This window comes from Alligator mississippiensis, chromosome 4 (assembly GCF_030867095.1).
Source record: "Alligator mississippiensis isolate rAllMis1 chromosome 4, rAllMis1, whole genome shotgun sequence".
In the NCBI taxonomy this organism is placed as follows: domain Eukaryota; kingdom Metazoa; phylum Chordata; order Crocodylia; family Alligatoridae; genus Alligator; species Alligator mississippiensis.
The window spans coordinates 25,119,779-25,136,649 of NC_081827.1; the positions used below are offsets into that span (position 1 = coordinate 25,119,779).

At 43.6% G+C, this 16,871-nt stretch overlaps 1 protein-coding gene across 2 annotated transcripts in view; it reads right to left on the minus strand.

The window, feature by feature from the left end:
* Positions 1–15,684, minus strand: part of RELN (reelin) — a 557,181-nt gene extending 541,497 nt beyond the window's left edge. Inside the window, exon 1 of one of the 2 annotated variants that reach the window (XM_059725849.1) lies at positions 15,048–15,684. In XM_059725849.1, the coding sequence (XP_059581832.1) occupies positions 15,048–15,291 (244 nt within the window). In that variant the 5' untranslated portion in view covers positions 15,292–15,684. The remainder of the gene's footprint in view (positions 1–15,047) is intronic. The other variant, XM_059725848.1, reaches the window with a different exon arrangement.
* Between the last annotated feature and the right edge of the window lie 1,187 nt (positions 15,685–16,871).

The window sequence follows — 16,871 nt, forward strand, 5'->3', positions numbered from 1 at the left end:
GGAACCAAGGGCAGTAGGACTCAGGGGAAGCCCGGCGGGATCCAACAACAGCACATGGCTGCCCTGGTGCAGGAAGATCAGGTAAGTGACGGGGGACCCTGGGCAAGGAAGGAGTGTGGGGGGGGGGGAAGTGGCCCCTCCCCACCCATGCCTGGTGCCCTGTGCTGCAGCTGCTTGCAGCCCGCGTGGGGCTGCCTGTGCCCGCTCTGGACAGCCCCATGCAGGCTGCGAGTGCCTGCAGCATGGGGCACTGGTCATGGGGCAGGGGAGGGGCCACTTCCCCCCATGCTCAGCTTTTCCCTGGGCTCTTTCCCTGTGCAGAGAAAAATGGCCCCTCACCCACCCCATGGCCAGCACACCCCGCTGCAGGAGCTTGCAGCCCACGCGGGGCTGTCTGGAGCAGGCACAGGCAGCCCCAGGCAGGCTGTGAGCGGCTGCAGTGTGGGGCGCCAGGCATGGGGCAGCAAGAGGCTCCTTTCTCCCCCACCCCCCAAGGCTGGCAATGGGGCAGGTTACAAGCTGGTGCTGAGCGCAGGAAAGTGGCCCCTCGCCTGCCCCAAGGCCAGCGCCCTGCGCTGCAGCCACCTGCAGCCCACATGAGGCCCGCATGGGCTGCAAGCACCTACAGCATGGGGCACCAGCTATGGGGCAGGCAATGGGCCACTTTTCCCCATGCTCAGCACAAGCTTCTTCCCTGCCAGCGAGCAGGGGGTTGGGGCTGTGCACTGTCCCCAGCCTGTACCACAGGGCTGAGGAGGCACTGGGTCTGAGTGGGTGGGGAGCTAGAGGGAGCACAGGACCCACACTGGTGTCCCGGGGCCAGTGCCGGCGGGGCCCAGAGCAGGGTGGCAGGAGTGCAGGGTCCCAGCTGGCAGGGGCTCTATGGAGCCGGGCCAGCTCCCCCTTCCCTGCTGGTGCATCCCAGTCTGGCTCCACAGACGCTTGCTGGCCTGTGCCCCACTCTGGGCCCCACCGGTGCTGGCCCTGGGACATTGGTCCCAAAATGGTGATCAGGGGCGGGGCACCTGTCAAGGGGTGGGGCACCTGTCAAGGGGTGGGGCTACCCATGCAGCCCTGGACAGCCTGAAAAACTGGGTAAGCGGCCCTCTGCCCAAAATAATTGCCCACCCCTGTTCTAAGCAATGTGAACCAGACTGGGAGGGGACTAGAAACCCTGTCAGTCTGCCCAGCAACCAGTGATACCTTTCAAATAGGTTGGCTGGCAGCCAAGAGGTGCTGGTCTCCATTGGACCAGGTAAATGAGGTCATAAGTTAAGGACTGCCCAGGAGGAGGGGCAGTAGCCATGATGAAAACTCAGAGAGAGAAGAGCTGGACCATCTGAAACTCAGAGAGAGAAGAGCTGGACCATCTGAAACTTGCTCTCTCTCTCTTGAAACTCATGATCAAAGAAGTGCCTGCCTTCAGAGGGAATTTCCACCTGCTTCTGGACGATACTTGCGAGTAAGCTATCTGAGATCTAAATAGGTATATAGCTTGCAGGAACACAGATGCATGATCAAAGGCTACTCAGCCATGCCAGTTTGCTCTATGGGATTTCTCTGATATTGCTCTACTCTGTACCCTATTCCCAACCTACTCCTTGTAACCAATAAAGTTCTCCTTTGTACCTAGCATGGGAGATTTATTGGCAGTGGGTCTAGATTATGCATTGGGGTCCCCTTGGTTTGGCTGACTAAGAGAGACCACTATTTGTGCTTCAGACTGAGGGAAGTACCCAAGTTCCTGCAGTGGGTCAAGTACCCTCAAGGGCTAATAGTCCTGTGTTTCCCAGAGGGCACAGGTCCAGGATCAGTCCAGACTCTGGGTGGTGGCAGCGTTACCTCCAGGCTAGTGAGTGTGCTCCAGGAAGGGGGTTGGCCAGATGTGAGGTGCCCCCAGGGAGCCACTCGGAGCCTGGAAGGTGCTCGGGTGCAGTGAGGTGGGTGGCTCAGTGCAGGAACACCCCCTACTGGCCCACCACAGTAGGTCACCCACATTTCACATCTGTAGAGAAGAGTGGAGATGCATTGTAACCCTGGATCTTAGTGTCTTTCCAGAGATTCTGATGAATAAACATGCCAGAGCAATTTCCCAAAGGAGGCACTTGTGCACTGGATCCCATCCTGGATTTCCTCATGAATGTTCACCACTCTCTGAGAGAGGTGGCTACCAAGGTAGGAGAGGTGCGCAACTACCTCCAGGGTCTTTCCCTCAGTGGTAATTGGGGGGAAGGAGGGAGGAAGTGGAGTCACACTCATGACTTAGGGAAGGCTGAAATTGAGCACTTTAGTCTTTTCAACTTTGAGAGAGAAGGCAAACGTTCGGTAGGCTTCTCTGAAGAGATGCAGCACAGGCTGGAAGTTTTCCTCAGTGTGCACAATAATGGTGCAGTCATCAGCATACTGAAGGTCAAGGATAGCTGTTTTGAGAACTTTGGTCTTTAAACAAAAATGCCCCAGATTGAGGACCACTCCATCCATTTCATATTCAATATCAATTCTGGAAAGAAGGCAGTCCTTAAATGAGAACCAGAATGACTGTCAAATAAACGGAGAACAGAGTTGAGGTGATGACGCATCCTTGTTTGGCCCCAGTTCAGATGACAAATGGATCTGTCTCTGATCTGATGAACAGAATGGTCATGGTCACAGTTATCTGGTCATGAAGATGCCTCGGGATCTTGACGTAGTTTTCAGGACATCCAAATCTGACCAGTACTTTCCACAGGATTTCATGATTGATGGAATCAAAGGTCTTAGTAAGGTCAATGAAGGCCATATACAGGTCCTGATATTGTTCCCAACACTTTTCTTGGGCCTGGTGAGCAACATAGACCTTGGCAATTGCCCCCTGGGATGATCTGAAACTACTCAGAGATTCTGGCAGGACTTCCTCTGCAGGAGGCACAGCTCATGAGGATGCAGGAGAGGATTTTCCCTGCAGTGGAAAGGAAAGCAATACCTTTATGGTTCCCACACAGCTTATATCCTTTTTTGAAGATAGTTATGATGTTGAGATTCCTCAGGTCCCCAGGGATTTCTTTGTTGTTCCAAATTCAGAGAATAAATTCATAGAGTCTCAGAACCTGTTCCTCAGTGCCAGCCTCATAGATTTCAGCAGGTATAACATCCAGTCCAGTAGCCTAGTTGTTTTTGGTTTACTTGATGGCATGCCAGACTTCTTTTTAGGATAGGAGAGCTGGTGAGGAATCCTCTTTTAGAGTGTTAGGAGATGGACTCTGGTGCTATCCATCACAGGCAACCCACAATCTAGGAGTGCCTCAAAGCGCTCTTTCCATTAAGCTTGGATGGATTCATTGTCTTTGAAGAGCATCGAGCCATCCTGTGATCACATGAAAGTAGGACTGTGAAAAAAACTTTAGTGTCCATGCTGCAACATAGGGTAACAGAGGGCATGTCTACACATGCATTTAAGTCCACCTAAATTTAATGCGCATTATCTTAATGTGCATTAAATGGGTTTAGGCGGGTATCTACATGTGCAGACATTTAAGCGCATTAACGCTGTGTGTGGCAGGTATCAAATTTAGGTGTGAATAGCCTAAATTTACCATTTTTAATGCACATAAAGGGCACATGTAGACACGCACCCTTAATGTGTATTAACTTAAGCTACTGCGCATGAAAGCATCATGTGTAGACGCACCCAGAGAAGACAAAACAAAGACTTCTTAAAGGATTATCCTGTGGCTGTAGTAAAGGTTAAAAGAATCTTATCAGCCTCCACTGAAGCTGTCAAATCCCACTCAAAGGAGATATCCAACACAGTAAACTACATCTTCAATATGAAATGCTAACATACTGCAACAGAACCAAGTACTTTGATGAACTACCATACAACTGCACTGAAAAAACTTAAAGAATTTCCTAAATGTGCCCACAGCTTACACCTACAACAGGCCATCTGAACCCCCAGGGTTCCAGCCCTTCATAATGAGTAGAAGTACTGATCTGAAAGGAGTAATGAACCAAACTTGTGAAGTCCACCAACATGCATCACAAACTAGTGGTGCCTCTCCTAATGGAAATAACTGATACCTTGTTCAAGGAACTAATCTTCCCTTCCTCATCCTGCAAACATTCAATATTCCAACCAACTCTAAACAAGAAAACCTTAAACATATCCCAGATATAGTAGGCCTGGACAATTACTGCTCACAGTCACTCCTCCCATTCTTAAACAAGCCAAAGGTCAAATACAAGCTTATCTAAATGAAATTCATATCTAGACCAGAGAAACTGAATTCAGGGCAGGGATGCCAACTGCCCAGAAATTTATAAACTGTCCATTAAAATAAAGTATAAAAATGCTTTTCCATGGAGTCACATAAAAAAATTAAGCTAAAAATTAAGCTGTAAAAATTTAAGAAACCATGAGCTTGACTGAAGATCCATCATTGGAATGAGGCTGGATGCAAGTGCTGATGGACAGACAAAGCAAAGAAGTAGTACCTTGTGTCTGAGTGGAAGTGGAGCTTGATGCCGTGCAGGGTGTTCTCAGTCAGGGCCTTGTGGCCCATGGAAACCTCTTTCACGATCCTTTTCAACATGTAAACACAGCCTTTGGGGGATTGGTCTGATGTCACGGGCTCAACACTAGCAAAACACAGATGAAACATAGCTTTTCTTTTCCTATACTATTTACAGACACACCTCTCACAACAAGATCATTATATGTTTGGGTGAATACATACATAACATACTTTTCTTTAAAAACATACAAGATACCAACCCACTGTTACAGATGCCTCTTTCCTCTGGGAAAAGGATGAAAGAACACTTAGCAAAGAACAAGATATTTTTCATATTGTTTAATGCACTTCTGGAAAGTGCTCAGATACTATAGTGGCAAGTGATATGTAAGAAACTATAAAATAGTTCCATCTATCAGATTCCATTTGCAGCTGGTTCAGAGCCCAGATCTGATGATCTTCAAGACTTCTAGGATTTTTCTACAGAAAAGTGAGAACAAAGATAGGGAAGAAACAGGTGAAAAGCAGTTTCCTCAGAAGCTGAGAAAGTCTTTTCCCCACAAGCAGTCTGTTCTTTGAGATTTTAAAAGTTTTAAATGTTGCATTGTGTGTATCTGCAATATACTTAAATGACTGGCTAGGCACAACTGGCATAAAATGCGTATTCCATTTAAACGCTATGCACCTTTTATGCAGGATGAAAAGGCAGGAAACATTAACACAAAGAAAGGAAGCATGTAAAAAGACTAAAACTTTCATCAAAAGCTATTGAGGTTCTCATAACAGCTCTAGGACCACTAAGAAAGACTGCACATTCTCAGAGGTAAAAAGAGTGTTGTTTCCTTTTGTGGTTATGTAACAAAGAGCCATAAAAAATTTGGACCTTAGTCTTAAGGCTTGAGCCAGACATAAAAAAAGGTTAAACTCGAGAGCACCTTACATTTAGAACATTGTCTATTATCAGACGTAAGGCGATTTATAATAAGTTGATGTGAAAATAAAAACATAATACTTCAAAAATACATATAAGAGAAGACACGGTCAAGTGAAGAAAGTTACATGACATTCTAGCACTAAATTTTGTGAATCAATGTTGTTTCAATAGAGTGGCCAGACAGATCAAAGGGAAGTACACAGAATTCCCCTACATCATACCAAAGTCAGCTAGTAGTCATCTTCTGTCCTGAAGCATGAGGGTTACATCTTGTTGAATATGTATATTTTTATGCTATGGTAAAACTGTACCATTTTTTATTGTTGAAATGAACATCTAATTATTTTTTCAGCTTTACTAAACTTGTTATCTAATTGATACATTGTGACAATGAGTTTTATACACAAAAAGACTGGCTTGGAAAGTATATATTTTATATATATTTGAATATATGTCTATAGTTACATTAACAATGTTTTTATACATTCAAATCTATGTTAACAATAAAATGTTATGTATATTTTGATATATTCTTCCACACCGTTATTCTTCTCCCTTCCCCAGCTGCCCCCTCACCCACACCCACACCCACACCCACATTCTTCTCCACACAATGCCCATCTTCCTTGACCTTCTCATGGTGGGAAACCCTAGAACTCAAGCCAATCTTATTACAGGATCTTGGCCTCAGACTGTATGCTCTTTGAGGCAGGGCTTCTACTTTATGTCCATGTGTACAGTGGCTAGTATTCTGAGCAATACATTGATACAAATTAATAATTCTCCTGTCCTGAAAATCAAATGTCATTTGACATATGTGGGTCATTCTGGCATCCCTTGCTGATCCCAACTTCTGTAATGTAGGACAATCCAGTCCACAGTTACAGATATACTAGGAGGGGATTTAGAGATTATTTTTCTTGCAAATTTGTCAAATCAAATTATTTAGGTCTTTATGGACTTGTGCCTCCTTGCATAAATCCCAAGTCTGACACTGCAAATAGCTGAGCCATCTGCTGGCCACATATTTGGACCACTATTGGAAAGATGACAGATGAAACCCTTTTGTTTTTACATCTCCTCCAGTGAAACACCATCTGTAAGAGGGCATCAGCTATAATACTCTATATACTTTCTTATAAACTCCATAGTAGTGAGATGGGCATTATTTCTCAATTTCCAATGTAGAGTTCTCAAAATCATAACGTTTAAAAATTTACAACAGCCCCCTTCATTTGGTAGTTGTACAACAGTTACAAAGCAATATAGACATCCAAATGACCCAGGTCAAAATGAACAGACTCACATGTCACTCAAACATATACCCAGTCCATAACACCTCAGGCACAAACCTGACAAATGAGACAGGCCATATAACATGCCCTAAAGCTATTATGTGACAAAGTCCATGTATAGAAAATAGAGAAAACAGGTCAAATATTTCTGTGCCCTGAAATCCAGTTTATGCAAGAAAGTATACTCTGTACACAATGAACCATGGATAGAATACATTAGATGAGTATTAATGGATCAGATCTAGTCTTCAGATGCTGATCTCATGCAAATTTCTTTCTTGTATGCTGTGCAAGTCTCAACAACTTTTTGTTTAAGACATGGGAGAAGAAAAGAGATCTAAGCACTAAAATTTTCTTATTCTTAATTCTTTCGTCTCTCCACCACATCTGGCTAACTCCTTGCCTTTTGGCCCACTTATCACAGGGTTGGGAGGATCTACATAACAATCCCAGGGCGTAACTAGCTTCCTGAGAGCAGTAGTTTCTACATGCCTCTTCAGCTTAGGAAAATATAATGGAAATCTCTATTCTTTCTCAACGCAAAGATTGATATAAATGAGGGAGCAAAATGGAAGTTTATGAGAGAAGAGCCTACAAAAACTCTAATTACCTGACAAGATTTGAAAACCTGGAGTCAAAACTGTGTTCAGTTATACCAGTGCAGCCTCTGATATCTTTTATTAGACCAACTCAAGTAGTTGGAAAAATTCTTCTTTGCAAGTGTTCGGGAGTCAGTGGGTGAGACACAGGTGGGAGGAGGGAAAGGGACTGACTGTAGCTGGTAGATAGTGGAGAGGCACTTGTGGAGTCAGATGTTAGGCAGGTTATAATGTGTCATAAATCCAGTGTTTATATTTAGTCCATTATTTTTTGTATCCAGTAGGTTGATGAAGTGAAGTTCATAGGTTTGTCTGTGAAAGAAGTTTTGTAAATTCCCTTTGAGGATTAGAATTGAGTGACTGGAGAAAGAGTGATTTTCTTGTGAGAAATGTGGCCCCAAAGGTAATTGGGTGTTCTTTGTCTTTGATACCAGTGTGTGTTCATTCTGGTACGCAGTTGTTGTTTGGTCTCTCCTACATATTTTCCATGGGGGCATTTTGTGGTTCTTGGTGTGGGGTGTAGCAGGGTCCAACATATCTCCACCGCCATAAAAACCTGCCAACATAAAATCTCCTGCATCCCCATAATCACTACACCCCACAACAGAACCATCAGCATTCCTGGATCTTACAGCTGCACCTCCAGAAATGTAATATATCTCATCTAGTGCACCAAATACCCCAATGTAAAATACGTAGGAGAGACCAAACAACAACTGTATTCCAAAATTAACACACACTGGTATCAAAGACAAAGAACACCCAATTACCTGTGGGGCCACATTTCTCACAAGAAAACCACTCTTTCTCCAGTCACTCAGTTGTAACCCTGAAAGGGAATTTACAAAACATCTTTCACAGACAAACCTATGAACTTCATTGCATCAGCCTACTGGATACAAAAAATCATGGACAAAATATAAACATTGGATATATGACATATTATAGCCTGCCTAACATCTGACTCCCCAGGTGTCTCTCCACTATCTACCAGTCACATTCAGTCCCTTTCCTTCCCCCCACCCATGTCTCACCCACGACTCCTCAATTTACATCTTCATTGACTGCCTTTCTTGCATGCATACCAGCCTCTGGCTTCTTTACTATTCATTCCATCCAGGAAGAGCACACACCAACTGCAGATGCTTCCTCAGCCTGACGAAGGGTATTTGTACCTGAACGCTTGCAAAGAAGAATGTTTCCAACTATGTGAGTTGGTCTAATAAAAGATACCAGATTGACCCAAAGAACCTTGTTAGATTATTTGAATAATTGATACAGAAGAAATGGAAAATAGTGATTTTAAATGATGTTCTGTAATAGCCTTGCTTCATTTTACCTCAAACAATGCCTCTCTCCCCACAATCATTTTATGTCTCTTGCTCTCTCACTAAGGGGCCCCATTACATTACTTTTTAATAACCATCTCAAAAATAAATAAATACTAGAAAACAGAAGTATCAATTCCCCTTAAGAATATAGCAAAGACTGCTGAAATAAAGAGATATTAAACCACATTATTCATTTTTTATGGTTGAGCAATGAAGGTAGAAACCAGCTTTTCAGGAACATTTTATCAGAGCTTAAGAAGTGCATAACTAACACTGGAAGTAGTTTTTAAAATCCTTTTTCACCTCCTAGCAAAGCAATGGTCCCAGACAATATATTGCAGATTCAAGAATAGCAACAGTCATCAATGGAAACTGATAACATTAGGAGAGACTTCTATAAGGTTATCAGGTCTGGAAAAAATGAACAATGGAAAGTAGAATAGAAATGTAAGTCTCATTAAAGAAAACTATTTTAGGGAGAGAATTGGAGTTTGCACATCAGTCATGAGAAGTCAGTTGGACTTAAAAAAAAAATTCTAAAGACAAAGTCCAGGGAAAACAGGCACCGTCTGAATTAAGGGCAACAATAACTTCTTTGTTGAAAGATGAGACAATAAGATTGTATTAAAGTCACTTGTAAGAATTATTATTCATCGATTCATTATATTATGGTTATATTTTAGGCTGTATTTTGAGTCTGTGTCTTCAAAAACATTGAATACAACTGCAATAAAATTACTAAGATGAAACTGTTTATATATGTATATATTTCATACACACCTATCTGCTTAACACTAACTATGGTGTACGTTTGTGCTATTGTAGAAAAACTGAGATGAGGAATAGAAATTGACTATAAAATAAACTGAGAAGAAAGCACTACAGGTACAGGAACAGGAGTTCTTAATTTATATTACATGCTTGAAATTCAAGAAACATACAGTTTGTAGAAAATACTGGAAGGGCTAGGAGGAACATGAAGAAGGACTGCAACAGAGCTCGAAGCAAACTAAGAGGACCTTGATTTCACAATACACTTAAGAATATACCTAAGCCCTATTGGGAATGAGAATTAGCATGTGCCTCAAGTTAAGCTAGTACTGTACATAGGTATTTAACTTAGCTAGGCTGATGCTGGGTATGAGTTTTAAGTACTCTACTAATTCAAGTCCTCAATCAAGTTGATTAAAAAATAATCTAATTCAAGAAATAACTGTCACAGGTAATAACACTGTTCACCAACTAGTAAGCAATGTGCATGTGAAACACACAGATAGGTGCACTTGAAATACATATGTAAAATATTCATCTTAGTAATTTTCATTGCACAATTGTACTGTGCAATGAATGTGTAAAGAGGTGTAATGTGTAAAGATGCAGACAAGTCATTTTCATATACATGTAAAAGTAGAAAGTTTCTTTAACTTTGCCATTCAATAAGTAATTGCATTTTTAATATTCATTTATTATCATTATATGTTTATAGAGTCTAGGGACTTCACTAAGTTGAGATTTTTTTTTTAGGTATTTTTAATTATGCATTTTCACTCATATGGCTACTATGCATCATCATAGTATCCATGCAGCTCACATACATGAGAGAATTTAGTTTCACTAACAACCCCATGAGTAGGAAAGAATTATTATCATCTGCATTTTACAGATGTATTACTGAGGTACACACTTACCCAGTGTGTCACATAGGAAGCCTGTAGCAGCACCTGTGATCTCTTGATTTCCAGTCCATTGTCTTAACCACAAGACTATTTTTCCTTTTTGTATGTGTATCATAATGTGAGTTATAATCAAATCAATGGGTAAAAGTTAGTGACAGTAGTGTATTAAAGAGCCAGAGGAAGGTGTTAGAGAATGAATTTAAAGTTAGAGGTCACCTACTTCAACATGTACTTTCTAGCACTCTCATTTTAGGAATTTAGCAAAGAAAAGAAACCCTTTTTCAATCCCTCAGCATATGGTTTCACAAGATTAATGTCATCTTTGATCTAGACCTACCCTCTTTATGATATTTTAAATTGTTACCCACTTGAACTTAGTAATTGTCCCATTGCTAAAATATAATGATTGCCAGTGCAACACTGCTGTATATTTTGAAGCAACAAATAACCAAATCCCTCAAGAGACTGAGTACACTCAATTACCACAGAAGCCAATATAACCTAGTAGTTACAGAATGGTGAGTCAGGTCAGGAGATTTGGGACTTGGTCCTTTGGCTCCTATGAACAGGTTGCATGACTTTGGCCTTGTCACTTATCCTCCCCGGTCTTCACTTTCCCTAGCTTTCAGTCAACATAATATTGGGCTCTGAAACAACAACTTTGAAATGTTGAATTTAAAAAAATCTAAATAAAATTAAGTGTACAATATTATTTTTAATTAATTTATGTGATTTGATAAGGTTTAAAACCTTATATGATTAAACCCTATATATTTTAATGCAATACAAACAGAAAACAATTTGAAAATGTATATAAATAAAGCTCCCTTTGTGCTATGCATCTGAAAACTCAGTACTTTTGTTTCTTCACAATAGACCCTTTAAAGGATGCTTTTTAAAATGACAAATGTTGATCCAGGCCATATTTACATTTTACAGTAACAGTAAATTATACTGTTTAAAAACAGAATTGCCCGCAGTGATTTTTTGCAGAATGCACGAATTTATTTTCTTAATGGTTTTTGCTTGTTAAAGGAACAACTGTGAGGAAACATCTCAAAATATTTAATGCTATACATATCATGAATAATAGTAAGATATATCAGATGTATAGACAATGAAATAGTTGGTGCTTCTCCCTTTCTTTTGCTGAGAGTGAACATTGATTACAAAAGTTGTACTTTTCTTGTATCTATAACTAGCTCTTTAAGATCATTTTAATGTATTTTGGTCCTCATTTGAGTAGGATTAGAGTGCACTCAATTCATACATTCTTCCTTAGAATATTAGTATGATAGAATATTTTAAAATTCTTTGTCTATTTAAAAGCGATTCTGAAACCAGGGTGCTGACACACCCAGGGGTACCTTTAGATCCCTTCTAGGGTGCCATGAGGTGCCACGCAATGTTAGCACTGTTAGGTGTACAAAAGGGTTTCACAAGATAAAACAGATTTTCAAACAAGAATTCCTAGTGCTAAAAACATTCTGACCTATTGCGGTCTGTTGTGGACCTGTTGATTCTTTGCAACAGAAGAACTGCTGCATTATTTTTCCATAATCAAGAAATGAAGGAAAACAAAGAACTGGCATTTTCGTAAGGGTTCCTTGAGCTTATTGAAGGGTGCCTTTAGTCTAAAATTAGCGAGCCAAACTTCAGCCTCAAGCACTGATTTAAAATTAAGCAACAGCTCCTTGCAGCCTGTTTGACTTTGGTCCAACGAGTCAAACTACAACAAGAGTTAAAAAAACAGATTTCACACTTCGAATGATTCTACTACTGTGTGCAATAACATACATACATAGGTCGTGTCTATATAATTAAAAAAAAAAATCAACAGAGCCCTCACGCATGCTGCGATGCTCTGCCCAGTGAGCTTACTAAGCCAAAAATAAGGTGCCTAGACTGAAGTGCTGTACAGACACTGCTAATTAGCACTGCTGAATGACAGGACCAATTAGCTACCCTCAAGCTAGTTAGCCAGGTCTGTTGCTACAGGTGGGTACTCTGCTTTCAGTGTCAGAGACAGCCTACTTAAAGCAGTGCAAGATACCTGCACATGCATTTACCACTCAGGGCCCCTTTGAGGTCCTGACTCCACGCTTCCTTGCACTTTTTGAGTAGTTGTTTACATCCATGCAAAGTGTGTATAGAACACAATTGTGCTTATTTAGTAGCTTTTTACAGCCACCGTGCATGCTCATAAGAGTGTAATACAAATGCCACCGACTAGAATGGGAGTCATCCCATTGATTTCATTTGGTTGTGGAACAGGTCCCAAGGGTTATGCTTTTCCAAAAGGTCAGCCTCCTCACATCATAGTACCTGTAGTCAAATTTTCAAAAGGGATCAACATACAAGTTACTAAGCTTTTTTGAAATTCCATCTATTTATACTGACACCTGGGAAAAATGAATCCGTGCTTGTGGTTGCAGGGCACTCTTGCAAATCTAGAGCCAAATGACTGCGCAATGCACAAGACAGTTGAGAATCAGACCCAGCAGCATTATTTTTTATGTAAGAATTAAAGCCAGACATCCCCAAAGACAATGTAGTTACTCAACAGAGTAATACAACAAGACCAGTGACCAAGTTAACACATTTCTGGGGAACTCAGCATAACTTTAAGCATCATAAAGGTTTCTGAGTCAAAACAGTGACAGAAAAACCAACTCTGCTTATGTTAAGGAGACTTCAGTGATTTGATTCCTGGTTGATACAACCTCCCTGCCTTTTAAAATCCAGATCAATATTACAGCACAAGCCCCAAATGCAAGAGGTGTAGCAGTCTCCTCTGAGACTTTGATATTGCTCTACACTGGCATCTATGGTGAGAGAATGAACAGCGCAGGATATAAAACTCACTTCTACTCAGAACCCGCTCAGGAAAAAAAATTGTCAACTCCACAATGCTCGCAACCCTTGCTCACCTAATGCCTTGGCAGGACAGGCAGTCCTACCAGAAGCATTTTTACCATGACCATAAAAGGCATAATTTTTAAAGTATAATGTCTAAATACTGAATAAAAGCGGAAATCTGGAAAGCAAGGTATTAGCTAAGAAACAAGGAGTTTAGATTACCCATTTGTTTTGGAGGTGTGGAAGGGAGTGGGGGAAACAATTGTTTGCTTAAGGACTTGCAAAACAAAATATTCATCACTTCAGCTTTTTTCTACTGGTTTTTGTCATTAAACTTTTCTTAAATTAAAAATGAACAGATTTTAGTGTGATGTAGATTAGAAGATAGGGGGCTTAAAGAGAAAAAAGAAGTTAATGTATATTTTGATGTATGTAGATTACTTTATATGGACAGCAATATTTATTTAATAAATACAAAATGAGAGCTTTTAGCAATCTGAGAAGCTTACACTGTCTGCACACACACTGGGATTCTCTTGGAAATGTTCTGGTTTTTAAAAATCCAATTACAAGAAAATGAGGTGTGGGGGGAAGAAAAAAACTCAAAATGAAAAATATTTACTTACAACTAAAATTTAGACTTCATTTCCTGGTTATTATTCTAAGTAAAGAGTTTAACTCCATCTCTAAACCATGTGCTGTTATATGGTATCTCTTTTTTAACAAGGTTTTCTAAGTACATTTTCACTTTGACTGTTTAAACAACGTATTTTACAATCAGCTTTTGTTTTGAGGTTATGGAGGAGATAAGGAAATGCCTCTTAAATAATCCACTGTGGCCACTGATTAAGAAGATTTTATATGTGACTATCTCCTATATGAAGAAATTATGGTAATGCAGCTAAGTAATGCCATTACTCCCATTTCCATAAGTGCTTTAGGGTAAAACCAAAAGCTGGTCCATGCAGGAGGTTACAGTCTGCCACAGGATGAAGACACCTGCATGTGGTGTGATGGACCAGCCAAGGGAAGTTAAGGGTTCAGCTTGGAGAAGTAACTTATTTCCATCTGCTAGTGCTCTTCAACTTGAGCAGTTGGAAAATTATTCGTTAGTAAGGTATTATTATGTGAATTGCTCCATCTTTGAGGCAAGGTGTCTATACTTGGCCTAACACTGCCACTTTTCGCTCTTACAGGCAAATCCTCTTCCCAGGGGTCACATCGACTTGACAAGGTTCAATCACTCCTCAGGTCAAGCCTGTGTCACCCTCATATTAGTTGATAATGCCAAAGATATTAGTGACCTCCGAATGGCACCGGTCAGCTTTTACTGCACATTTATCAGGGAAAGGGACTACAATTTATCCAGGAGAGGTCTGATCCAAAAGCCACTGAAGTCAGCGCAAAGCCTTATCCTGATTTCAGTGAAGTCTGGATCAGGCTTGCCCTGAACGTCCGCACATCAGCATCTCCAGCACGGCCAGCTGCTTTGGGCGCCCGGCACGAGGAGCCAGGCTGGGCAGCTTGGACACAGAGGTGAATGAAACCCGCGGGGGAGTTTGAAACAAGTCGAGAGAGGCGGAAAGGCGCGTGTGGAGGTACCGGGTCGGAGCAGAAGGGACGCGTTTTTGCCTTCGTGGCGTGCCTCAGAAACCACAGACAAACTCTCCCGGTCTTGTCCTCTTTCTGTCACAGCTGGTACAAACAGCAGTGACTGAAAACACCCGCAGGCCCCGCTAGCCAACACCTCTCCAGGTAGACAGCGGGGGCAAGCGCTGCGCCGGCCGGCCGGCAGCCTTTGTCTCGGCCGGCAGCTGCGGGGCGGGCGCGGGGCAGGTGCGCGGGGGCCGGGACACCTACCGTGGTACTCGTGTCCGGGCACGTAGAAGGTGGGGTTGCCCGCGACGTGCAGCGAGATGAGCACCTCCCCCTGCTCGCCGTCGCCCTGCAGCTCGCCGTGGTGGGTGCAGAGGAAGAAGAAGGGCGAGAAGCGCGGGTAGTAGCCCGCCGCGCCGCCGGCCACCTGCGCGCTCGCCAGCATCGCGCCCAGCACGGCCAGCAGCGCCGGCCGCCCGCCGCCCGCGCCCCGCTGCCGCTGCTCCATGCTGCCGCCGGCCGCGCGGGCTCATGCAGGGCAGCCCCGGGAGCCGCCGAGCAAAAGTTTGCAGGCGGAGAAGTTTGGCAGGAGGCGGCGGCGGCGGCGGCTCCCCCTGGGCAGCGGCGGAGCAGGCGGCTCCGCTCCGCTCCGCACCTTCTTAAAGCCCCGCCGGTGGCTGTGGCGGCAGCGACTCCTCCCCGCCCTCCGCGCCCGGCCAACTTGGAGCGGGAGCGGGGCGAGCGCGTCCCTCCTCGCTGCCACTCACGGCTGGGGCGGGCGGGGGGGGAGGTGAAGCAGAAAATGCAAGGGCTGGAAATAATTTCTTTCCCTCGGTGCCTGGGTAGCGGGAGGGGGAAGCCCTCCCCCTTCCCTCTCTGTCTCTGTCTCTCTCTCGTCGCTGGTGGGGAGAGGAGAGGAGAGCTCCGCACAGCCCCGGCGCTGCCTCTTTGTCTGCGCTGGAGGCTTGCGGCTGCCCCCCTCGCTCCGCTCCTGCCCCCCCGGCCCAGCTGCACCTCCCGAGGGGGGCCCGGAGGGCTGTAGTCACCCCCAAACCACAAGCAGCAGCACAGAGGGGGGCTCGGCACCTCTCTCGGATCTCTCCCCGCAAAGGAGAGCCACAGCACTGGGGTGTTTATGGCCAGGTTTCAATGTTTCTTGCAGCCCTGACCTGGGCGGCTGTAAAAAAAAGCAAGCCGCGGTCATGGGGAAGGCGTACAGGCAGGAGCTGAAGAGGGGGGATGAAGAGCTGAGCGCAGAGTAGAATAATTCATGGAAACATACATTTTTAACAGAGGATGGGTTAGCAGAAGGGCCACGGCATCGGGAGACGGGGACAGGCCTGCCAGGGATTAATGTACCTTCCCACCCCAGGGCTGGAGCCCGACCAGCACAGCCACTGTGAGCATTAGTGACATGATGTAATTGGAAAGGAGAGCGTACCTGCCAACATTTCTGAAGTGCAAAACTGGCCTGGGCCAGGGGGTCCCTCCTGGATTCATTTCACTGCCAGAGGGAAAGGTTCCCTCTTCAAGGAAGAACAAGTCGAATGCTACATATCTTGCAGCTGCCCTATATCGTTCCCTCTCCTCACACAGGCTGTTTCCCTGGCCCACCTCCCATGCATCTGATGTAGATTCTACACACCATCCTCCAGGGAGGGCCTCGCCATCTGCTGTACCTGGCTACACTGCCAAAACGAAGCTCATCCTCTACTAGCCAAACTTTGTTATAGTTTCCCATTTTATTCAGTCCTGACAGGAGGACTGGGGGCCAGGGGAAAACTTTTACAATGCTTGTGACAAGCCTGGATGAAAACATGGCAGCATGTTTCAATCCGGACCCCTGTCATTAAGAGAGAAGGTAAAAATGGTAGCATAGGATGAATGGGCGAGGACAAACTGGAACATCGTTCCAACTGGCCCAGATCCTGAGCTGCTGCCTCAGAAACGGATTTTCATCTGTGACCATCAAGAGGCTCAATCTGGCTCAGTATTTTCCTTCTTAACTTCATTTTTATTGTTTACATTTGGGCATTTCATGAATGTGAATGCTCATAAAAAGTGATGGGCTAATAATAACATTTCTTA